Source organism: Hypanus sabinus, chromosome 4, assembly GCF_030144855.1.
Source record: "Hypanus sabinus isolate sHypSab1 chromosome 4, sHypSab1.hap1, whole genome shotgun sequence".
NCBI lineage: Eukaryota > Metazoa > Chordata > Chondrichthyes > Myliobatiformes > Dasyatidae > Hypanus > Hypanus sabinus.
In genome coordinates this window covers 72,160,695-72,186,398 of record NC_082709.1, presented here as the reverse complement: position 1 = coordinate 72,186,398, position 25,704 = coordinate 72,160,695, and the positions used below count along the sequence as shown (strand labels likewise).

Genomic DNA, 25,704 nt, shown 5'->3' with positions numbered 1-25,704 from the left:
TTGCTCCTCCAACCTCAGTGTGACCTCATCACGACAGTGGAAGAGGCCATGAATGAACATATTGGAATAAGAATGGGAAGTGGAATTAAAATGGATGGCCACTGGGAGATCCCACTTGTTCTGGTGGATGGAGCGTAGATGATTGCCGAAGTGGTCTCCCAATCTATGTCAGGTCTCACCGAGAGCACCGAGCACAGAAGTGACCCCAGCAGACTCACAGGTGAAGTGTTGCCTCACCTGGAAGGACTGTTGAGGGCCCTGAATGGTAGTGAGGGAGGAGGAATAGGGGCAGGTGTAGCACTTGTTCCACTTGCAAGGTTAAGTGCCAGGAGGGAGATCAGTGGGGAGGGACAAATGGACAAGGGAGTCATGTAGGGAGCAACCCCTGTGGAAAGCAAAAAGTAGGGAGGAGGGAAAGATGTGCTTGGAGGTGGTAGAAGTTTTGGAGAATTATGTGCTGGATGTGGAGGCTGGTGGGGTGGTAAGTGAAGACAAGAGGAACCCTCTTCCTAGTAGGGTGGTAGGAGGATGGGGAAAGAGCAGACGTGTGTGAAATCGAAGAGATGCAGTTGGGAGCAATATTGATGGTAAAAGAAGGAAAGTCCCTTTCTTTAAAAAAGGACATCTCGTTCTTCATCTTTTTTTCTCCAGTCCTGCCAAAGGGTTTTGGCCCAAAACGTTGACTGTACTTTTTTCCACAGATGCTGCCTGGCCTGCTGAGGTCCTCTAGCATTCTGTGTGTGTTGCTCAGATTTCCAGCATCTACAGATTTTCTCTTCTTTCTACTAGCCACTTGCTTGTTGCAACCCATTTTCTGTGTATCAACTCTCTCTTCTCATTGTTACCATCAGGAAGGAGGTACCGAAGCCAGAAGGCACACATTCAGCAATTCAGAAACAGCTTCTGCCATCTGATTCCTAAATGGACATTGAACCCAAGAACCCATAATTAATTTTATTTATTTTCTTTAGTTTTCTGCTAAGTTAACAAATTTCATGACACGTGCCATAAACCTAATTCTGATTCTGATGCGCTTTAGCTTATTTCTAAAGAAACCTATGCCAGTGTTTGATGGAGAGGTGGAAAGTAAAGATGACTGGCAGGTATCAGTGCCAAAGTGTTGGTGCTCACTGGTATAACATGGACCATATCAGTTTACAGAGTTGTTCGTCCAACCTAGAGGTTAGGTCGCAAATGTTTTGTCACCAGTCGAGGTGACATCAACGGTATCCCCGGACCAATATAAATGTGGGCACTCGGCAAAAACAAAGCTCAATTGCGCACTGATGATGTCACCTCGACTGGTGACGAAATGCTAGCGACCTATCTCCAGGCTTGGCCAACAACCCTACAAACAAGCAGCCAACTTGAGCTCCCGATCTTCTCCCTCATTTCATGGACCATATCTACTGGTTCTGGTGGAGTTATAGGGTTAGGTTGAAAGGGAGAAAACTCCATAGAGAAAATTATCAGGCATCGAATGGAATAACACAACATCTTCTGTCCAACAATTTATTAATTTCTTTTGCATTATTCAACAGGAAGCATATTTATAGGTCTGTTCTTCAAGTGCACAGAAGTGCAATAAAGTCTATTTAATTTATCAGCTCCATCTAATTGCTTCTTATCCATGCAAAATCAATAGTCCTAAACACTTAATTGCATACAGATCATGGGTGCTCTCATATTTCTTTGTGCCTGTATAGTTGTTATGTAGTGCAACATGATTGTGAATATCAATGGCTTCTGGCCCTATCATTAACCTTGTGAGTTAATTCAACATTTTCAAAACTGTACTGAAACCTTTCCTTTCTGTTCTGAATCTCTGTATTTAATCCCAGATGGCAGCTGATTATACACTGTAGGCCCCTGCGTAAAGGAGAGGTTCTGGGAAAGAACGCAGGAATTGTTTTGATGTGAAATAACTTCAAGTGCAGAAGTAAAGAATAAAAACGAGCAAACAGCAGAGATTCTGCAGATGCTGAAAATCGAGAGTAACACATACAGAATGTTGGGGGATCTGAGGAGGTCAGGCTGCATCTATGTAAAGGGATAAACAGCTGATGCTTCCTGCCAAGGCTCTTAATCAGGTGAAGTGGAAGGTAGGTTCCAAAGGTTCATATAATGTCAGAGAAATGTATACAATATACATCCTGAAATGCTTTTTCTTCACAGCCATCCACGAAAGCAGAGGAGTGTCCCCAAAGAATGAATGAGAGTTAAATGTTAGAACCCCAAAGTCCCCCTCCAGCTCCCCCTCCCTCACGTAAGCAGCAGCAAAGCAACTGCTTACGTGATCCCCCTCCCCACCAGCAAAAAAAAGCATTGGCGCCCCCACCGAGCACTCAAGTGTGTAGCAAAGACACAGGCTTGCAGTACTACTTGTTCACCCAGTATTCGACATACCACAGGCTCTCTCTCTCTCTCTAATAAGGGAGAAAGAGGTGTCTCTGTCTCACAGCAAGAAGGGAGACATAACAAACAACTCGTCGGTTTATGATGTTAAAAGTCCATTGCGTCACTTTTCCTGAGCTCTGTGCCTAACGATCTCGTGTCTCACACCAATTTCCTGCCGGAACACCAACCTTCGATCTGTCCGTCTCCAGAGCCACGAGATCCCGGACCTCCGAAGGCAAGCTAAGCTCTTGGGCCTCATCCTTGGCATGTCGAGTAACAGTGGGTCCCCCTCACCTGGCTTTGTCTATCGCCTTCCAGCCTGTACTTGTTCACCTCCCCGTACCTTCTCATTCTGGTTTCTTCCGCCTTCCTTTCCAGTCCTGATGAAGGGTCTCAGCCCCAAACGTCGACTATAAAAATGAGTGTTATCCGTATTTAGTTACAAAGATGGGTGAAGTCCATTCCAAGAGTTGAACCCGGTGCCACTAATCGGTAGAATGAAGTTAGATTAAAGATGATGGGTGGCTGTGCCAGGTCGGGGAGGAGAAAAATCTAGAAAATCCAACCCTTCTCTCCTCCCCTACTCAGCCCAACCATCCATCATCTCTAATCCAACTTCAGTCTACAAATCAATCCTGTCTCATGCTCCCCCCAACCCCCTCCGTTCTCTTTACTCTGGCCATCTCCTCTCTCCACTCTCAGCTCTGATGTAGGATTTTGTCCACAATTGCTTTTCCCTTACACTACTGCTCAGTCAGCTGGCTTCCTCCAGTAGATTGTTTCTTAATCCACTGACTGCACTGTGTTCCTTAACCACCCTGTTCTTCTCTCACCACATGTGCATGTATCTGTCCATTCCTTTGTCTCACCATCTGTCCATCATTATCTTATCCTTTCCCATCATTCATCACTCATCATCCATCCATTTCCTCCATTTTCCATCCTTCCATGCGGCCATTTAGGTCAGTAGTAATAGTGCAATCACTCAAGTCGAGGATGATGTTCTAAGGCAGGGGTGTCAAACTCATTTTAGGTCACGGGCCGGATTGGGCAAAATGCAGCTTCATGCGGGCCGGATCAGTCGGGCGTGTGCGAACGCAGCTTTCATTGCCTCCATTTTTTCAGCCTGTTCTCATGTGTCTCAGTCTCTGCTATAACTACAAAGTGTTTCACTTCACAAATTCCGTTTCTTATGAAGAAGACTGCTGAGCAAGCATTATTTTTATGATTGGTATTAACTTACAATCATAGGCTTCATATCGCCAGGCCATTAATAATTAAAATAATAGATCTATCTAAAATGATCTCGTGGGCCAGATATAATTGTACGCCAGGCTGGATATGGCCCGCGGGTCTTGAGTTTGACACCTATATTCTAAGGTGTTGTCTAATGGTGGCTGTGGAGGTGGATCCGGGGGTAAGTGGTGTTGTGGCCAGTGGGTGGGTCTTTTGTTTGTTCAGTCTCTTCCTCCACAGTTGCTGATTTTCTCTGCAGCAAGTTGGAGGTTTCTCTCATATGGTGCAGCTCTCTCAAACAGATTTTCTCAAGGTGTATCTATTGTGTGCAATGTCCACAGTTTTTAGAATTAAGGTTGAGTTTTTTCAATCTGAGTTTGATGTTATCTTGGAATCATTTCTTTTGCCGACCAGGGGCTTGTTGAACTTCCTTCAGCTGGGAGTAACATGGACCCAGAAAGGCTTGCCATAAGCTGAGTGTTTGACGGCTCTGGGCCTGTTTTGCACAGGAATCCGGAAGAATGAGGGGTGACCTCATTGAAACCTATCGAATGTTGAAAGGCCTTGACAGAGTGGAGGTGAAGAGGATGTTTCCTATGGTGGGGGAGTCCAAGACCAGAGGACACAGCCTCAGGATAGAGGGACGTCATTTTAAAAAAGAGATGAGGAATGTCTTTAGCCAAACAGTAGTGAATCTGTGAAATTCTTTGTCAAAATACAACCAAACGAAATAAATAATCTCACCAACTTGAAGGCAGGTTATTGACGTGGCTGAGAGTGGCAGGAAGAATAATGGCAAAGACACAAATTGACAGGATGTGGCTGGCGGGTTCAGTAAATTATTTTTTAAGGGCTGCAGCTACTTGTGACATTTGAAAACAGCTCTGATGATAACAGAGCCACTTATCCATCTCTGTCAATGGTACAATATTGGGTGGCATTGTCAACAGTACAATGTCTGCAAACAGCAATCTGCAAACAGATTGAAATATTAACCAAATGGGCAGCTCCTCAGTCAAATAGACTGTAACGTAGTCATTATCACTCAGTGGCCATTTTATTAGCTACACCTGAGTATCGGTTGGCTAATGCAAATTTCTAATCAGCAGTCCTGTGGCAGCAACTCAATGCATAAAAGCATGCAGATATGGTCAAGAGGTTCAGCTGTTGCTCAGACCAAACAGCAGAATGGGGAAGAAATGTGATCTAAGTGACTTTCACCATGAGATGATTGTTGGTGTCAGATGGGGCGGTTTGGATATCTGATCTCCTGCTGATCCCCTGGGATTTTTCACACCCAACAGGCTTTAGAGTTTACAGAAGATGGTGCAAAAAACACAACACATCAATGAGTGACAGTTCTGTGGGAGAAATTGCCTTGTTAATGTGAGAGGTCAGAGGAGAATGACCAAACTGGTCTCTGAATGCACAACACACCAAAAGTTAATGTGGATGGGCTGCATCAGTAGAAGACCATGAACATACACTCAGTGGCCACTTTATCAGGTACAGGATGTACATAATCAATGGAGGTCCCAAGAGTAAATTCAATATTATTATTAACATATATATTATTATGAGACAAATAGTGCCTGTGCAGCCAGGAAGTTAGAAAGTTAAAAGAATGACTTGACTGAAGCTTTCAAGCCATTAATCAGAAGGGAAGAAAGTTCACAGATAAACCAGTTTCCAGTGGCTAACAAGTGTTATACTGGAGAGGTACCCATTAAAGGTAAATGTTTTAGGAATGAAATCAGAAAAAAACAGTTCTTTGGAGGAAGGGTTGGAAAATTGGAGTTGTTTCAAAAATTGCCAATTGATTTTATTTTAACCAGATCAATTTCCTTCCAGGATTATACTTAAACAAAGGGATATAGATCCATGAGTGAAACCCAGGCAAATAAACAGAGCAACATCTCCAGAAGTAGCAGGGCATTTACCAACAATGTAATTGGTAAAAGTGATATGGGAGTAAAATTGGATGTGGAATTTCAGAAGGTCTTACATAAAGCCCCACAAAGAGTTTGGTGTGCAAAATGAATTCACATGGAATTGAGGTGATAAAGTAACAGGTGGGCCTTAGAGAGAAAGAAGAAGTTGAACTTTCTTGGGGTGATAGGTGGTTGTAGAGTTATACAGTATGGAAACAGGTCCTTTGGCCCAACAGTCCAGGTCAACCAAAATTACCATCTAAGCTGGTCCCATTTGGCCCATTTCCTTCTAAACTTTTCCTATATACAATATATACCTGTTTGAGTATCTTCTAAATGTTGTTCTGGCAAGACGACAATGGTCTCAGTCATAGTGGCTTCTCTGCGCCCAAAAGAAAGGTGCAATTGTTTGTCCTTTACATCATTTTTTATGACCACAAGACGCTGTTATGTCTACCCATTAGCGAGATGCTCGATAGCTGTGGAGCTAGACTTGTTGCATACTGTGTTTCCACCTAAGAAGAAAAGTGTCAGAGATGGTGTGTGGTCCAGCAAACAGTGCAAGTGATCATCTTGGATGTTTTTTTGTGATCCAAGACTGTGTTGGACATTGGTAATGTAAAACACTGCAAGTCTGGTTCACTGGTTCATTGGCGAGACTGATGGCAGGGGAGCTGTGTGGCCTTGGTTGTTGCACAAACCAGACCTTCAAACCATGAGGTCACCTGTTGCAGCTGCCCAGGGAGGAGACATCGGAGGTGGTGGGGCAGAGAGCAGAGGTGCTGGTGGAGTCCATGCTGGGTTGGGGCTGGTCCCTCCTGTCGGTGCTGCTCTCCAGGGTTTGCTCGGTGAAAGATGAGCTGAATTGAGTTTGTCTGAGACAGCATGAGTGCATTATGAGGACTGCTACATGCTTGTTCTTGCAGAAACCTGGCTCCAGTACAAAATCCTATGCATCATCAATTTATAACCCAAGACACCCATGGACTCTGGCTATATATATGTTTTGAGACTGTATGGTTTTCTTCTATAGTAATATATGTTTTTGTGTGTGATTGTTGGTACTATGTTTTGTACCTTGGCCCCAGAGGAACACTGTTGCATTTGGCTGTATTAATGGGTATGACTGAATGACAATTAAACTTGAATTTGTTAATGTTCTTGTTTTAACCATTTCCTCTGGCAGCTCTTTCCATATACTGACCACTTACTGGGCGAGAGAGTTGCCTTGCAGGTTCCTATGAAATCTCTCACCTTAAGCCTATGCCCTCTAGCTCTTAATTCCCCAATCCTGGGAGGAAGACTGTGTGCATTGACCCTATCTATGAATGTTGTAATTTTATACACCTCTATAAGATCACCCCTCATTCTCCTATGCTCCAATGAAAACAATCCTAACTTGCTCAACTTCCCTTTACAACCCAGTCCTTTGAGACACAGCAACATCCTCATAAATCTCCTCACTCTATCCAGCTTAATGACATAATTCCAATCGCAGGATGGCCAAATCTGAACACAATATTCTAAATGCAGCCTCACCACCATCTTGTACAAATACAGCTTCTGTATACTTATGCTCTAACTCAGTGATTCCCAATAGGGGTGGTTATGTGTCTATGGGGGTGTTACGGGAAATAGAAGTCATTAGGGGGTGGTTTCATGTCCTAAAGGGGCATTAGGGGAAATAGAAGCTGTCGGGAAGCATTTAAGATTTCTTGAGAGGCGATAAGTGGCACCCTAACTTGGGGCATGAGACCTGCCCGACTGTTAGTCGAGCAGGCTCTGCAGGCGGTGAACACTCGCTGTTGCAAAGTGTCTGAAACTTGGGAATCTCACCTGATATTACCAACCAAATAGACATTATTGGAAATGCATAAATTAGCAACTGGGGTGCCCAACAGTTCCCCTTGACTCGCAGCACGGAATGAGTTCATGCATTTTAACAGTTGGTAAGTCAAGTGCACCCTCTCAACTTCCTCTATAGATCTACGGAAAACAGGTCGCGCAACTGTACAATGCTGGCCAGAACCAAATGGTGAAATAGAGCCAATCAGTGAACCTGCCAAACAATGTTCCCTTTAATTTTTAGTAGTCAGTGTGTGCAAAAATCTTATGTTGTGCAAATTCTTTTCCTGCGACAAAAGTATGTGCGCACTGAATGCACACATGGCACAGTTTATGTAGGTTTACAAAATATTTGACATAAAATTGCACAGAATAACAACAAAATAACATACATATTTAAGTCACTAGTTAACAGAAACATTTAGCTAAAAGATTATTTTCAGTAAGTGTAATTATTAATTACTACATTATTTTAGGTAACTAACTTTTTGTGGGCAGATGAATTTCCTTTGTGTGCTGGTTGAAAAGCGTGTGTGCGTGCACACGTGCACAGCTTAGAGAGAACATAGCTGCCAACCCCAATGATTCCTCTTGAGGTGTTCAAAGCGATCTCAGCTTAATACGTGTGGTCAAAAACTAGTTTTGGGGATTATAAGACCTCATATAATTGGTCAAACATGCCAACTGGAATAGTATAAAGGTAGATTGCCAATCACCAGCTCTATCCCGACTAACATTCAGATTCCAATCTGAATCTTTGTCAATGTAATCTTCACTGTTGTGATTGTCTTCACCTTCACCTCTCCATTCCTTTGCATGCTGCTACCATCATTCCATCCATGTCGCCTTGCTGTCACTGTCAACATCAGATAGACATTCCTAGTTTGTGTTAATTTTTTATTTTGATTGAGCCCCATTAATGACGGATAAATACATATGGTGCAATCTCTATGAGCCTGAAGGCATTGAAGCCTTGAATTTTGATCCTGCTAAGAAACAGAAACTACAGAAAGTGCATCAGTACAACGTCACACACCTGGAGTATGCTTTGATTCCATTCCCATCAGATCAGCCACACCCTTATTTGTTCTACTGTACAGTCTAATGAAGCCATGAAACCATCAAGATTGCAGGAACACTTCCATAAAAAAACACTATGAAAAGGCTACTTATGGTATTACTTAGTTCCCAAAGATGAAAGAACCATTTGAAAAGCGTTGCACATTCGAGTCATTTGCCAAGAAAGCTAAAAATGACCTTGATAGTGGTCTCATTGCTTATAACATTTCCAAAACGATAGCAGAGTGTGGAAAATCTCATACACTTGGCGAAAGATTAATACTGCCTGATGTATCAGAAGTGCTCACCACTGTTCTCAAAATGGATTCCAGTATTTTAAAATAAATTCCTCTGAGTAATAACTCTGTAGCTCATTGTATTGACGGAATGAGTGGAGACATCGAGTATCAACTATGCACAGAGCTACAAAAAACAGAATTTGGGATACAACTGGATGAGTCAACTGTGTGAGACAATGAGGCATTGCTAATGGCATATGTATGGTTTATCAAAAATAGAAAAGTTTATGAAGAGATTCTCTTTCGTAAAAAGTTAAAAACAAATATCAATGGAGAATCAAATTACGATGAGCTCAAAATGCATATTGAGGATACAAGCATTCTGATTAGGAACATGAGTTCTCGTGCAACAGGTGGAACACCATACATGACAGGTCGCCATGTTGGTTAATGGGAAAAATTCTAAGTCTGTTTACAATCCATTGTGTAATTCATCGTCAACATCTCACAGCTAAAAACCTCTGCCAGCGACTTTATTCAACTATGACGCTTGTAATATCTGCTATTAACAAAATTCCGGACTGAGTAATTAACCCATTTCTTTGCAAGGTGGAAGAACAAGAAGAAACTATCGGAATTCAGAATGATGAAGAAGCAAAAAAACTTTTTAAAAATGTCGGCTCTTGTGCTATTTGGCTACACTGTCATAGGAAGTTTCCTCGTCTCTGGAGAAGAGCCAAGCTGCTCTTCATTGCACTTCCATCCTCCTACCTTGTTGAAAGAGGATTCAGTGCAGTGAACCGCATACTCTCAAAAAAACAGAACCTGCTCGGACATAGTTACATGTGGGGACTTAAGGCCTTTGCTGTCACAACTTGAACCAGTATCCTGGGGGCACTGGAAAGTATATTGTGCTTAAGAGAGGAGTTGAGAAGTATGCAAATACTTTAGGGGGTCATTGGTAAGTATGAAGGTACTTTAGGGGGGCGCTAGGCTAAAAAAGGTTGGGAAACACTTCTATAACTGATAAAGGCCAACATGCCAAAAGCCAACTTCACACCCACTCTACCAGCAGCACTACTTCCAGGAAGCTATGCCCTTGTATTCTTAGATCTCACTATTCTACAGCACTCCCTAGGGCCCTACCAATGACTGTGAAAGTTTGCTCTAATCCAAACTAAACTTTATTTGCCATTCCTCAGCCCACTTGTCTGGCTGATCAAGATCCCACCATAAGTCCTGATGACTATCTTTGCTGTCTGCAACATTACCCATAGTAGTGCCTCACCGGTCTATCATTCTCCTCATTGTGGATTCACCCATGACCAGCCTGCTCTTGCTCCACTCTAGCTACTGGCTATCCCCCCTCTTTCTTACCAGCCCTGAAAATAGATGTTAACTCAAAACACTTCAGATCATTTTCTGCTTGATGAGGAAACCTCCTGATTTCCTTCAGCATTTTGTGCATTTCCCCTATTTTAATACCATCTACAGGTGGTGATTGGTGGGCTACAACAGAGATTTGTACTTGAGCACCAAGTGTTTGTTTGTATATACTCTCAATTATTTTGATGAAGGAACTGAATGTAATATGTAAAACAGAACAGTACAGGCCCTTCAGCCCACAATATTGTATTGACCATTTTACCTATTCCAAGATCAATTTAATGCTTCCCCCTTTTGGTGAGTATTCTGGAGTTTTGTGAATATAGCATATATTAATAAACAGGGGCCAGTCCAGTTCATAATGTAAATTGTAAGCTGCAAGCAGTAATCAGTTTGAAGTTAAATATACAGCTTTGCAAACAGTGGCCCACAGTGGGGCTGGCAGCTAAGAGATATGGTTTGCAAGGTGAAGTGACCGTGAGACATTCTGGTCTGCACCAGCCAAATGTAAGACAATAGGGTTATGTTAATTGGCCTGCACCAAACCAGGCAACACTGGCTAAGTTATTTGTACCATTGTGACTTGAGTTCAAGCAGGCAGACCAGACTGATGTTGTCACCTAGCATATCAAACATGGTCACAGGTGTAGTTGGATAATCAATACTTGGGATATTTGTGTACTTGGAGGCATTAATTTTGAGTGCCTGTGATTTTGAGTGTTATGCTACATTTTAACCTTCTCTAAGAGTAATCTCCCTCCCTTCCCTCCTGTATAGCCTTCATTTTCCTATCATCCCACGTGCCCATCTAAGAGTTTCTTAAATGCACCTAATGCATTTGCCTTGACCACCACCCCTGACAGGGCACTCCATGCACCTCTGTGTAAAGAACTTTGCTCTAACATCCACCCTATACTTTCCTCCAATCACCTTAAAATTTTAACCCCTTGTTTTGGCCATTTCCAGCCTGGGAAGAAGCTCCGAATCGCCACTCAATCTATGACTTGTACACGTTACCAAGGCACCTCTCATCCTCCTTTTCTCCAAAAAGAAAAGCCCCAGCTCGCTCAACCTACCCTCGTAAGACATGCTCTCTAATCCAGGGAGCATCCTGGTAAATCTCTACACCCTCCCTAAAGCTTCCACAACCTCTTATCATGTCAGGAGAATACAATGTTTCAAAGTAATTGACAAGGAGTGAACAAAACTGTGGTAGACACAGTGCGATATGGTTAAATATAAGGCTATCCTCTACAGTAGGAAAAAGAAAATGGTAGTTAAATGGTTATGAAAAGGACGTACAAAGGGATATGGATGCCCTCGTTTAACACTGAACAGCATAGATCAGTGTGACAAGGCAAATGTTAGGCTAGACTTTGTAGCAAGAGGACTTGCGTACAGGAGCTTAGATTTCTTACTACAATCATACAGGGCCTTGGTGAGAGAAGACATGGAGAAAAGGTCTCCTTACATTAAATAATATATACACCACCGAGAGTGTGCCACGAAGTTTCACCAAGTTCATTCCTGAGAGGGTCATAAAGGAGACTTTGGTAGACTAGATTTGTATTCATCGGATTTTAAAAAAGTGTGAGGAGATCTCATTGAAAAGTATAGGGCTGGATGTGAGGTGAATGTTCCACAGGCTGGGGAGTCTAGAACGAGGGATCACAGTCGCAGGAAGGATATTTATAACTGAGATGAGGAGAAATGGCTTCCCTAGTGATCCTAAGGCATAGGAACCGATTCAGGCCATTTCACCCATCACGTCTATTCGATCTTTCCGTCATTACTCATCTCAACCCCATTCTCCTGCCTTCTCCTATAACTTTTGACATCCTTACTAATCAAGAACCTATCAACCTCTACTTTAAATATATCCAGTGACTTGTTCTCCACAGCTGTTTGTGGCAATGAAAGTCACAGTTTAACCACCCTCCAGCTAAAGAAATTCCTCCTCATCTCTGTTCTAAAGGGTTGTCCTACTATTTTGAGGCTAGACTCCCTCATTATAGGAAACATCTCTCCACATCCACTGTATCCTGGCCTTTCAATATTTGATAGGGTTCAATGAGATCCCCCTCCCCTCATTCTTCAAAATTTTCATGAGTACAGGCCCAGTGCTATCAAATGGTCTTCAGACATCAGCCCTTTCATTCTCGGGATCATTCTCATGAACCTCGTCTCCAATGCTGCTCATCCTTTCTTAGACAAGAGGGAGGTGAACCTATGGAATTCTCTTCCATGGGCACTTGTAGAGGGTAGGTTGCTGAATATATTAGAGAGGGAAACAGACACATTTGCAAGCACAAAGGATCAAGGGATGTGTGGAGAGAAAAGGGGAGCACAGTATTGAGATAGATCTTTTGAAATTGTGGAAAATCCAGAAAAAATAGAATAATTGACTCCTGCTCCTCTCTGCATTTATCTTATTTAGAGACAGCATGGAACAGGCTCTTCTGGTGCAGTGAGACGCAACACCCAGCAACCCACCTATTTAACACTCGCCTAATCAGAGGAAAAGTTACAATGAACAATTAACCCACTAACCAGTATGCCCTTGGACTGTCAGAGGAAACTGGAGCACCACTCATGGTTCATGGGGAGAACGTATGAATTCTTTACAGGTGGTGCCAGAAATGAATAACGAATTCCTGAACGCCCTGAGCTGTAATCGCATTACACTGACCACTATCCCACCGCGGTGCCATTATGTGTATTTTCTACTGTCTTGTTGTGGACCTTTGTTATGAGGAGCGATGTTGCACCACAGGACCTGCTGATGCCTAATGTTTTGTTGCTGGTGTAGGCTTCACATTCACATGCATTCCCTTCAGTGAGTCAGTGGTGCTTGGCCTCAGAATATGCACATCTGCAAGTGGGTTATGGTATATCTGATTGGCAGGCTGGGCCAATAGTTACCAGACTGAGTAAGGACAGTATTTTTCCTTCTCTAAAGGGAAATAGAGAACTATAATTCATTGGTTTCACTGTTACAAATATTGGGGCCAATTTAAGACACTATTTTGAAATTAAGGTCAAATTTCCCAGCTGCAATGATAGCACTCCAGTCCAGCTGTCCAGACTTTTGCCTATGCTTCCATGAACGAAACCACTATACCAACACATATACCAATGCACGTCCAAAATAAACACCAATCTGAATCAAAATCTTGCTCATTTGTATAATTCCATCTTCTGCACTCATGGGCTCTCAGCTGATGCATTGGAGGTCCTGGGAGACATTGGTTTCCTGAAGTGATGTTTGACTAGGTGACTATCCACTGATTTAGGAGGAGTGGACTTGATACCCATGGATTTCCTGGTAGGACCATGTACTTTAGGTGTCAAATTCTTTGAATGGATGCCATAAACTCACTCCTGCTGTCTATATTGGCTCTCAGGGTTGAAAGGTGCACTTCAAAGTTGAAAATACATCATCTGGCTAAGTGACCCAGATTTTTCACACATGTTGACATGACTGTTCATCATGAGAATTCCTGGCGTTTCAGCCAGTGGTTAAACAGAGGGGCAGAGAAGTAATGGGGGGAAGAGAATTGTCCCTCGGACTTGGAAGAAATGGATGCCCTGGACTTCGTACTTTTCAATCTTTTCAGTTTCTTACATTTATGTAAATCCTGTCATTATTCATCTGTAAGATAAGAAGAGTACACACTCAGTTGCCATTTGATTGGGTACAGCTGTACACCTACTCATTAATGCAAATATCTAATCAGCCAATCATGAGGCAGCAACACAATGTATAAAAACATGCAGGCATGGTCAAGGGGTTCAGTTGCAGGGATAAGGCTGAGATCACGGCCAAGTCATTTGTAAAGATACATAGTTCAGAAAATGCGGCTGAAGAATGGAGAAGCAGAAGGGAAAGAACAATGAGTCAATACCCAGGTGTGTTAAACAGGAGGGAAGAAACTGATGACATAATCGATGAACCATTTACGTTGGCAGAGATGGTGAGAGTATCAAAGAGATTGAGACCAACCTCCCCAGGGAAAGATCTAATATGACATGTTACGCTAAAAATCTTGGAGAAGGAGCGCTATTGAAGTTGCTGCATCTTTACAACAGAGTGTGGGAGGAGGGAAGATTACCAAGTGCATGGAAAGAACAGTAGTAATTCCAGTAAGGAAAGCTGGCAAGGATCCGTCAAAACCCACTAGCTACAGGCCAATAGCATTAACATCAAAAATATGAAATATAATGGAAAGGATGATAACAGAAAGGTTATCGTATGAACTTGAGAAAAGGGGAACACTGGCAAGTTATCAGAGTGGTTTTAGGAAGGAAAGGAATTCCATGGACTCAGTGATAAGGTTAGAGACTGAAATAAGAAAGGCCCAGGCAAATAAAGAATCAGTAGTTGCAGTGTTTTTTGACATAGAAAAAGCCTGTGACATGATGTGGAAGGAAGGATTGTTAATTAAACTGCACAAGATGGGGGTTGGTGGGAGAGTTTTTAATTGGATAAAAGATTTTTTGTTTGGTAGGAAAATTTGAGTTTGGATTGGATCAGAATTGTCAAATCAGTACATAGTGGGAAATGGCACACCTCAAGGTAGTGTGATTAGCCTGTTACTTTTCATCATTATGATCAATGATGTCTTCACAAAGGTACCAGTGGATATAGGTAGGTCACTGTTTGCGGATGATGGGGCCTTGTGGAAAAGAGGCAGGAATACAGAGCATATAATCAGGAAACTACAAGGAGCAATTGATGAAGTGGTAGAGTGGGGCTATGATTGGGGATGTAGATTTTCAGTAGAAAAAACTCACACTGTATGTTTCACTAGGAAAAGAATTGAGGTAGGGAAGAAGTTAAGGATGTATGGGATAGAATTAGAAAGGGTTGGATCATTTAAATTTCTGGGAGTTATATTTGATTCACGGTTTACATGGGCAGACCATATCAGGAAAGTTGAAGAGAAATGTAAAAAAGTAATAAACATGATGAGATGTTTCACTGGTAGAGAATGGGGAGCAATTGTTCAGTATTGAAGAGAATGTATCTGGCTTTAGTAAGATCTGTGTTGGATTATGGAAGTGTAGCATATGGATCAGCAGCCAGGTCTCTTATAAGGAAACTGGATGTGATTCAGGCTCAGGTTTTGAGAGAGTGCAGTGGGGCTTTTAAAACATCACCAGTATCAGCCCTCCAGGTAGAATTGGGAGTAATGTCTTTGGAGCTAAGAAGAAAGCAATTGATGGCAAACTACTGGGCTAATTTGTAGGGGCACAATGATTCTCATCCTGCAAAGGGAGTGCTGGGAGAATGGGAAGTTTCAGAGGGATAATGTTAGTTGGGTAGGGAATGATATTGCTAAAGAATGTGGAGTGTTTGATCTAAGGATAAGTCCTTCAGTAGTTTATCTGGTTGTAGCTCCATGGAAGATTGTATGGTCTGACATAGACTGGCATTTCTTAGAGGCAAAAAGGAAAGGAAAATATAAAATTGACTTGGCTAGTGCATTTAACTATCATGTGATGGAAAAGTATAGTGGTTATACTCAGATTTATACAGATGGTGCTAAGGAACCTGAAACAGGAGTGACAGGGTTTGGGGTGGCTATACCAGCAAAAGAAATTGGAATCAGCAGAAGAACATCTAATAAGTTAGGGGTGTATACAGTGGCGATGTTGGCAGTGTTGGTTGCGTTGTGATGGGTGGAAAAAGCTAGACTAGTCAAAGTGTTGATGTGCTCAGATTCATCCTCAGTTCTAAGCTTAAGGTCTTTTCACTCAATCAGCTGGCAAGATGTACTTTATGAAGTCCTTCAGTCAATCACAAAAGTTGAAAATCAGGGAGGTCAGGTTAAATTTCTATGGGTTTCAGCACATGTAGGGGTGAAGGGAATGAGAGGGTGGATGAGTTGGCAAAGAGAGCATTAAAGAAAGAAAATATAGAAATGCACATTAGTATCAGCAAAGCAGAAGCTAAATGTATAATCTGAGAAAGAATTACCTAAATGTGGCAAGAAAGATGGGACAGAGAGGGGAAAGGGAGGCATTTATATCAAATACAAAAGAGTGTTACAGGTACTCGGGTAGGCAGTGGATACAGAAGAGAGGAAACTGTGGACTAGGTTAAGGCTGGGGTACTGTGCACTAAACAAAACATTGAAAATGATAGGGAAACACCAGACAGGATTGTGTGAGAAATGTCCGGAAGAAGAGTAGTAGATCATGTAATTCTGAGTTACAGTAAGTATGGGATACAGAGAGATGATGAGAATTAATCTAAGGGAATTGGGAGTGCAGGAATTCGCATTAAAAGGGTTAGTGGGCATGGGTGAGAAAGCACAGGTCAGGGTACTTCTAGCTTTCTTAAGGGATACAGGGTTTTTTTTTATAGGATATGATGGATAAGCAGGAATGGGGTACTAGGATGGCCAAAGAAGGAAGGATAAAGTGTAGATTAGGGTGGGTATGTGTGTGTGTGAATGGGTGAAGGGATTTAGAATGTAGGCCTATCATCTGATCCACAGGCAGAAGGTGGCAGTAATGCATCATTAAGCTGGGTGCCAAATCACTGTAAAACAAGAAGAAGGAAGGAAGGAAGAGGTTCAGTTGTTGTTCAGAGCAAATGTCAGAATGGGGATGCAATGAGAAGAAAGGTCAGACTGCTTGAAGGTGACAGTAAGTCAAATAGCTGTGAGTTAAAACAGTGATATGCAGAAGGGTACCTCTGAACACACAACACATTGAACTTTGAAGTGGATGGGTTACAGCAGCAGAAAACCATGACCATACACTCAGTGGCCACTTTATTGCCTATGAGAGGTACCTTATCAAGTGGTTACTAGATGTGGGTTTCGTATGTGCTATGTGTGACCGGGCTGTTCCACTTCTGCTCAGTTGGTCAGGTAGTGGGTTCACTGAGATAATTTCTCAGTGATAAGGTGAAAGGCCTAGAAACTTTTCAATAGTTGGGAAATAGATGTGAGTGGAACCAGGGTGAGTGAGAGAAGAGGGCTGGGGGGAGACAGAAAGGATAGACATGACAGTAACAAGGAAAAGTACTCAAGGGAAGTAAAAGGGAAAAAAGTAAGAGGAAAAGAAGGAAAGGTAGCCAGGACAGAGTGCAGAGAAAACTTGCATGGATGGTGCTGGGATTTGACCTGAGTTTACAGGCTGAATAGGTTAGGACCTTACTTCCTGGAGTGTTTGAGATTAAGGGGAGATTTGATAGAGGTGTACAAAATTATGAGGCATATGAATAGGCTACATGCAAGCAGGCTTTTTCCACTGAGGCTGGGTGGGATTACAACTAGAAATCATGGGTTAAGGGTGAAAGGTGAAAAGTTTAAGGGGAACATGGAAGGAAACTTCTTCACTCAGAGGGTTGTGAGTGCGGAACAAGCTGCCCTCAAGTCGTTCATGCGAGCTTGATTTCAATGTGTAAGAGAAGTTTGGATAGGTACACAGATGGCAGAGGTTTAAGAGGGCAATGGTCCTGGTTCAGGTCGAAGGGAGTAGTCCAGTTAAGTGGCTTGGCATGGACTAGATCAGCCAATCAGAGAATTGCCAGACTAGTTCAAGCTGGCAGGAAGGCAACAGTAATCAATAACCGCAGTTACAATAGTAGTGTGCAGAAAAGCATCTCTGAATGCACTGCAAATTGAAATGTGAAGTGGGTGAGATGAATCATGGAGACCATGAACATACAGAAACATAATCAGTGGCCACAAAAGGGTCCAAATAAAGTGGCCACTGACTGTATGCTTGTAGCATACGTGGGTGGGGTTTATACCTTGTGAGCTAACCCATGTCTTGTGACTGTGTGAAAAGTGGTCATTGATATCCCAGTTAAGATTAATTGAGTTGACCAGCTATCTCCTTTAACCCTATCATTTCTTTTAAGAGAAGAGCCATGTTGGCCAATTATCAAAAAATCTGGGCAAAAGGCAAAGATCAAAAAAAAAATCAGGAGATGCTGAAAATCAGAAATAAAACTGGGAAATGATGGAAGCGCTCAGCAAATCAGGCAGCATCTGACGAGAGAATAATGGAGTTGCAGATTAAGGTAAAAAACTTTTCATTGGAATTGGTCCGAACCTGAAACATTGACCTCTCGATCTTCTTCCACGTATGTAAAAGGCATTGGTGATAGAGTGAGGAAGGGATTGATTTTGATCCGTCCATTGTTTCCTCTTTGAATAGTTGAAATGGTGGTTGAGGGCAAAAGTCTCTCTTGCAGCTGAGGTAACTGGAGCTGCATATGATCTGCTCTTTAAATTCCCTGAGGTGATGAGTTTCACTTTCGGTCACCAGTGTGAAATGCCTGTACTAATACTGGCCAATGTTTTCCGGTCTCGCAAAATCATAAAATCTACACACTTATTTAAATACTTAAAGAGGATACAGAGAGCAGTGGCCTTAGCCTGTTCCATCGTGCATTCATCTTTCCCCAATGTCGAGGATATGTACAAGAAGCAATGTCTCAGGAAATCCATAGATCATAAGATATAGGAGCAGAATTAGGCCATTTGGCCCATCAAATATGCTCCACCATTTCATCAAGACTGATCTATTACCCTCTCAAACCCATTCTACTGCCGCCTTGTGGTAAGCTTTCACACCCTGACTAATAAAGAACCTATCAACCGCCACCTTAAGTACACCCAAATAACCTGGTCTCCACAGCAGCCTCTGGCAATGAATTCCAGATTCACCACCCTCTGGATACATAAATTCCTCCTCATCTCTGTTCTAAATGGATGTTCCTCTATTCTGAGGTTGTGCTCCCTGGTCCTAGACTCACCCACTATAGGAAACCTCCTCTTCACATTCACTTTATCTAGCCTTTCAACATTTGAAAGATTTCAATGAGATCTTCCCCCCCCATTCTCTTAAGTTGCAATCAGTAAAGGCCCAGAGCATCAAGCACTCCTCGTACGATAACTCTTCATTCCTGGAATCATTCTCATGAATCTCCTCTCAACCCTTTCCAACGCCGGCACATCTTCTCTTATTTAGGGGCTCGAAGCTGCTCACAATACTCCAAGTGAGGCCTCACCAGTGCCTTAGAAAGCCTCAGCATTATATCTGTGCTTTTATATACTAGTCCTCGCAAAATGAATGCCAACATTGCATTTGCCTTCCTCACCACTGATTCAACCTGCAAGTTAACCGTTAAGGAATCCTGCACAAGGTCTACCAAGTCCCTTTGCATCTTGGATTTTTGAATTTCCTGCCCATTTAGAAAAGAAAAGAAAAGAAAAGAAAATATTTAAAAAAGAAATATTTAGAAAAGAAAATATTCCTTCTACCAAAGTGCATAACTGTACACTTCCTGACACTGTATCCCATCTTCCGCTTTTTGTTCCTTCCCCTAATGTCCAAGTCCTTCTGTAGCCTCCCTGCTTCCTCAATCCTACCTGTCCTTCCACCTATCTTCATATCGTCCACAAACTTGGCCACAAAGCCATCAATTCAGTCATCCAAATTATTGGCATAAAACTTAGAGAGAAGTGGTCCCAACATGACCCCTGCAGAACATCACTAGTCACCGGCAGCCAATCTGAAAAGGCTTCCCTTATTTACACACTTTGCCTCCTGCCAATTAGCCAATTATCTATCCTTGCTAGTATCTTTCCTGTAATATCCTGGATTCTTGCCTTGTTTAGCAGCCTCATGTGCAGTACCTTGTTAAAACCTTCTGAAAATCCAAGTATATAACATCCACTGATTTCCCCTTTTGTCTAGGCTGCTTGTTATTTCCTCAAGGAACTCCAACAGATTTGTCAGGTAAGATTTTCCCTTAAGGCAGCCATGCTGACTATGGCCTATTTTATCATGTGCCTTCAAGTACCCTGAAACCACATCCTTAACAATCAACTCCAACATCTTCCCAACCGAGGTCAGACTAATTGGCTTATAATTTCCCTTCTTTTGCCTCTTTTAATACTTGAAGACTGGAGTGATATTCCAGTCCTCTGGAACCATTCCAGGATCTAGTGATTCTTGAAAGATCATTACTAATGCCCCCACAAGCTTTTCAGCCACCTCTTTCAGAACCCTGCAGTGCAGTCCACCTGGTCCAGATGACTTGCCTACCTTCAAATCTTACTGTTTTCCAAGTACCTTCTCCCTGGAAAATGCAATTGTGCTCACTTCTGCCCCCTGACCCTCTCGAATATTCCACACACTGCTAGTGTTTAATCTAGATTAAACACACTGCTAGATTTACATCCAGTGTTTAATGGATGTAAACACTGTGGGCGTTTACATCCATTATTAGAGGGCCTCACTATCTGGGCTGGGCCCTCTTCTCGATCCCACCATCAGGCTGCAGGCAGAGGTGCTGAAGACTTGCACCTCAAAGCTCACCAATAGCTTCTTCCCCACTGTGACTGGGTTGTGAAAAGCATTAACACCACCCTGGTCTATTACTCTTCTTGTCTCTCTGTTTTCACTAATGTATTTCTGTTTATTTTGTTTATATTTGCACACGTAAGTTATACTGTATATCTAACTTATGTTCATTTAAGTTTACATTAACTTGTGTTTGACATGTTTGTAATGTACTGTACTGCAAAAAGTTAACTTCCATGGCATTTTCACCTGTTGTGCACTCAGCGGCCACTTTATCAGGTACATCTGCACACCACCTGCTTGCTAATGCAAATATCTGATCAGCCAATCACATGGCAGCAAGTCAATAAATAAAAGCTGGAGACATGTTCAAGTTTCAGTTGTTGTTCAGACCAAACACCAGAATGGGGGAAGAAATGTGATCTTGGGTGATTTTAACCATGGTATGATTGTTGGTAAAAAAAAACAGGGTGGTTCGAGTATCTCAGAAACTGCTAATCTCCTGGGGATATTTATGCACAGCATTCTCTAGAGTTTACAGAGAATGGTGTGAACAATCAAGTACATCTGGTGAGCGGCAGTTCTGCGGTTGAAAATGCCTTGTTGAGAGAGGTCAGCGGAAGATGGTTAGACTGCTTCAAGCTGACAAGAAGGTGACAATAACAACCAACCATGTGTTATAAGCATCTCTGAACACACAACACGTCGAACCTTGAAATGGATGAGCTACAGTAGTAGAAGGGCACTCAGGGTTCATTCTCTACCTAATAAAGAGGCCACTGAAAGTGATTGTGATAGGCTAGGGACAGCAGAACCTTTCACAGGCATGTTTACTGAAGGTGAATTGTGAAGGGTCCACCAAGAGAGCACGTACAAGTGCTGAGGTAGCAGAAGTGAGGTGAGTGTAAACGTTTCAGCAGCAGAGGCAGTGGAGGAGATGGGGCAAGGAAAGGATCTAGGAATGGATTGTCCTGGGGATGGTGAGGGGAAGCGTTGGAGTTAATTTAATTTCTGGCCAAACATGATTCATTAGAATCACATAATATTTTACAGAACTTCCTGTAGATTACCAGAGCTCATATTGAAAGCATTGGTGCAAGAATCATTTGATATGTGACAGAGATTGGTGACTGTTGGTATCAGAAATACCAGGGAGGAAAGACAACTGGCTGGTGAAGAACTGGTGTCAGATTTAAGCAACTGTAACACTTAGCCCCACACTTTCTTGGTTACGTACCTTGTACTTGCAGTACACCACCGTCATGGATATGCCGTATAGGAAGAGCAGCATAACGAGAATGGTGAGAATCACAGTTAGCAGCAACCAGTAGCCATTCTCTTCCTCTGAAAGGGAAGAATCCTCAGGTTAAGCCCATGGACATCAAAATCTGCAGAAGAGCCGATGTGAAGGAGCGAGAACTATTCATTATGATGTGTGTGTAAATTGGACCAGGGTTAGAATGAGTATCCAGAACGTCATCTCTAAAGCAAGGAGTTTGAATGGACAGATATTGTGCAGTACATATATAGTGGTTGGCGCAATCACTTAAGGCACCAGCGATCAGCAATCAGGGTTCAATTCCCATCACTGTTTCTTAGAAGTTTGCATGTTCCCTCTACCACCCTGTGGGCTTCCTCCAGGTTCTCTAGCTTCCTCCTACTTTCCAACAACCTACAGTTAGGGTTAGAGAGCTGTGAGAATACTACGCTTGCGTCGGAAGCCTGGGGTCGTGGAGACACTTGCAGGCCCCGCCCGGCACAATCCTCTTTGATTTAATTTGATGCAGACGATGTATTTTACTGTATGTTTCAGTGATCATGGGGTAAATCAAGCTGATGTGTATCTATGCATTTGTCAGTGAGCGTGGTGCAGTGTCTGTGTGAAAGTGATGGATCAGTGAGTAGGCGAGTCTGTGAAAAGATTAAGATTAGTTTTATTTGTTCGGGTACACCATACAGTGATATGCACTGTTTGCACCAATGACCATCACAGTCCGAGGATTGTGCTGGGCAGCCCACAACTTCCAACACCAACACAGCAATGCCCACAACTTACTAACCCGTATGTCTTTGGAATGTGTGGGAACTGGAGCACCCGGAGGAAATCTGCATGGTCACAGGGAGAACGTACAAACACCTTACAGGCAGCAGTGGGAAATGAAATCTGATTGTGAGTCATGGTACTGTGAAGTGCTACACTCTTGGGGCAGAGTGAGAGTTTGACATGCTGCACTGTGTCAATGGGAGGGATGTTGAACGACAGTGTCTGTGTGTGAGCTGATTTGACTAGTGAATGGCTGGAGACTTCCACGAAGCTGGGCCCTCTGGGAGAAGGAAGGGTGCCCGTGTCTGCGAGCTGAGGTAGATGGGTAACAACGTCCCAGGTCAGATGGGAGGCAGTCTCTATGGAAAGCTGAATGGACAATGGTGACTGAAAAGAGAGGGGATTAGATGAGGACTTGCTGTGTGAGTTGGACAAGGTGTTCAATGGCAAATTGAGTGCAAAATGGTAGCTTGTTGGATGGGTACCATTTTTGTTTTGAAATAGTGGGAAGTTTCTGTGGAAGGATGAGGAGTTTGATGAAGAATGTTCTCTGTGTAAAGGATATTGGTTTAACACTGTTCAGTCCTTGTGATAGCTTGTGGTGTTGGATTGAGTGGAGTCTTTTAGAAGAGTACGACAGTGGCAGGGGAATGCTGTTCTATGCTGTATCACCCTTCTGTAGGAGCGGTGATGAGTTGTGAGGTCAGTATGCATTTTAAGGTTGTGGACGGTGCATGCTTTCTGTAAAGGGAACTGATAGAGAGGTAGATCAGAGCTTTGTCAGCATGAGGGGGAGATGACAAAGGAGCTGATTTAAATCATGCAGTTTCTCAAGCCTGTTCCATCATTCAGTAGAATGATTCTCAGTGTAGAATCACTTCTCCCCACTTTACCCCATGGACTTTCATCCTGCAAGGATAGGCAACGATGTCTCTGCCATGATTACTCGAAACACTGGTGCACCACAAGTTTGCCTCTACAGCCTCTACTCTACTCCTTATACACTCATGACTGTGTGGCCAGATTCTCGAACTCAATCTAACTACATCTACAAGTTTGCAGATGATACCACCGATGGGGGCCTTATCTCAAGTAATGATGAGCCAGTCCAGGAGGAGATAGAGAGCTTGGTGACATGATGTTTTCCCTCATTGTAAGCAAAGCAAATGAACTGGTCATTGACTTCAGAAAGGGGGCGGTGTACATCATAAATACAAAGTCTGCAGAGAAATCAAGAGCAACACACGTAAAATACTGGAGGAACTCAACAGGTCAGGCAGCATCTATGGAAATGAATAAGCAGTCGACAATTCAGGCTGAGGATTGAGAAGGAAGGGGGAGGGTGACAGAATAGAAAGGTGGGGGGACGGGAAGGACAGCTAGTTAGAAGGTGATAGGTGAAGCCAGGTGGGTAGGAAAGGTCAAGGGCTGGAGAAGAAGGAATCTAATTGGAGGAGAGAATGGACCATAGGCTAGAGGGAAAGAGGAGGGAATCCAGGTGGATGTGGTGGTCAGGTGACAAGAGTTACAAGGTCAGAGTGGGGAAATAGATCGGGGGTAGGAGGAGGGTATTTTTTTTACCTGAAGGAGGAATCGATATTCATGCTGTGAGCTTGGAGATTACCCAGACAGATTATAGGTTTTGTTCCTCCACCCTGAGGGTGGCCTCATCTCAGCATGAGAGAAGGCCATGGACCAACATGTTGGAAAGGGAATTAAAATGTTTGGCTACCAGGAGGTTCTGCTTGTGGCAATGGAGAGGAAGTGCTTGACAAGATGGTTCCCCAATTTACAATTGACGACCCCAGCGGATTTGCTTCCGAAGGGTTGCCTCACCTGGAAAGACTATTTGGTGCCCTGAATGGAGGTGAGGGAGGAGGCGTATGGGCAGGTGTAGCACTTCGGGAGATTAGTGGGGAAGAATGAATGGACAAGAGAATTGAAGAGGAACAGATCTCCCACGAAAAGTATAGACGAGTGGAAAGGTAAGGATATGTTTGGAGGTAGGATCCCTTTGGAGATGGTGGAAGTTGCAGAGGTGGATGTGTTGGATATGGAGGCTGATTGGGTGGTAGGCAAGGACAAAAGAAATTCTCGCTATTAAGGTTGCGGGAAGATGGGATGGGCGCAGGTGTTGGAGAAATGGAGGCGAGGCTGAGTGCAGCATCAATAATGGAGAGAGAGAAACCTCATTCTTTGAAGAGGATGACACCTCTGGTGTCCTGGAATGGGAAGCCTTTGAAGGAGGACATCATGTCCTGGAATGGAGAGTGCATGCTCTCGTCTACATCAATGCTGTTAGGGTTGAGAGCTTCAGGTTCCTTGCAGTAGACACAAGAGTCTGTCCCAGTCCCAACAACTTTGATGTCACAGACAATAAAGCTCACCAACACCTCTACTTCCTTAGGGGGCTGAAGAAATTTGGCATCTCCTTGTTAACTGTTACCATAGAAAGTATTATGTGTGGATGCATAACAGCTTGGTGTGGCAATGGATCCACATGTGACAGCAAGAAACTGGAGAGAGTTGTGGACACAGCTCTGCACATCACAAGAACTAGCCTCCCCTCCGTGGAGTCTGCCTATACTATACTTGCTGTATCAGTAAAGCAGCCCACCCGCCCCAGCCATACCCTCTTCTCCCTTCTCCCTTTGGGCAGAAGATACAAAAGCCTGAAAGTACTACCAGGCTCAAGGACAGCTTCTACCCTGCTGCTATCGAACTCTTGAACACACCACTTGTATGATAAGATGGGTTCCTGGCCTCACAATCTATTTTGTTGTGATCTTGCACTTTATTGTTTACATGCACTGCACTTTCTCTCTAGCTTTTATGCTTAATTCTGCATTGTTATTGTTTTACCTTGTTCTAACTCAACGCATTGTGTAATGATTTGATCTGTATGAACAGCGTGCAAGACGAGCTTTTCACCATACCTTGGTACATGTTACAATGACGAACCAATACCAATTCCAGTTATAACACCACCATGGACAGTCCTGATCCTAAATGAGAAAGGATGAGGGTTGAGGATGGAGCTAGCAACCCAATCCTGTAAAAACCCGGAGCTACAGAAACGCCAGCAGAAGCTCCAAAGTCCTCATCCTCGGGGGAGGATTAGCAAGGGTTTTTTTCTGCCCACAGAACTACTGCTCACTGGATTTTTTTTTTGTTTCTTTTTGCACCATTCTCTTCAATCCCTAGACACTGTTGTGCATGAAAATCTCAGAAGATC

The 25,704-nt window shown here is 43.1% G+C and overlaps 1 protein-coding gene across 1 annotated transcript in view; it reads right to left on the bottom strand.

Moving 5' to 3' along the window:
- The window catches only part of LOC132392125 (T-cell-specific surface glycoprotein CD28-like), a 106,021-nt gene that overhangs the window by 14,013 nt on the left and 66,304 nt on the right, over positions 1-25,704 (bottom strand). Inside the window, exon 3 of the mRNA XM_059965975.1 lies at positions 21,663-21,769. Coding sequence (XP_059821958.1) covers positions 21,663-21,769 — 107 coding nt within the window. The remainder of the gene's footprint in view (positions 1-21,662; positions 21,770-25,704) is intronic.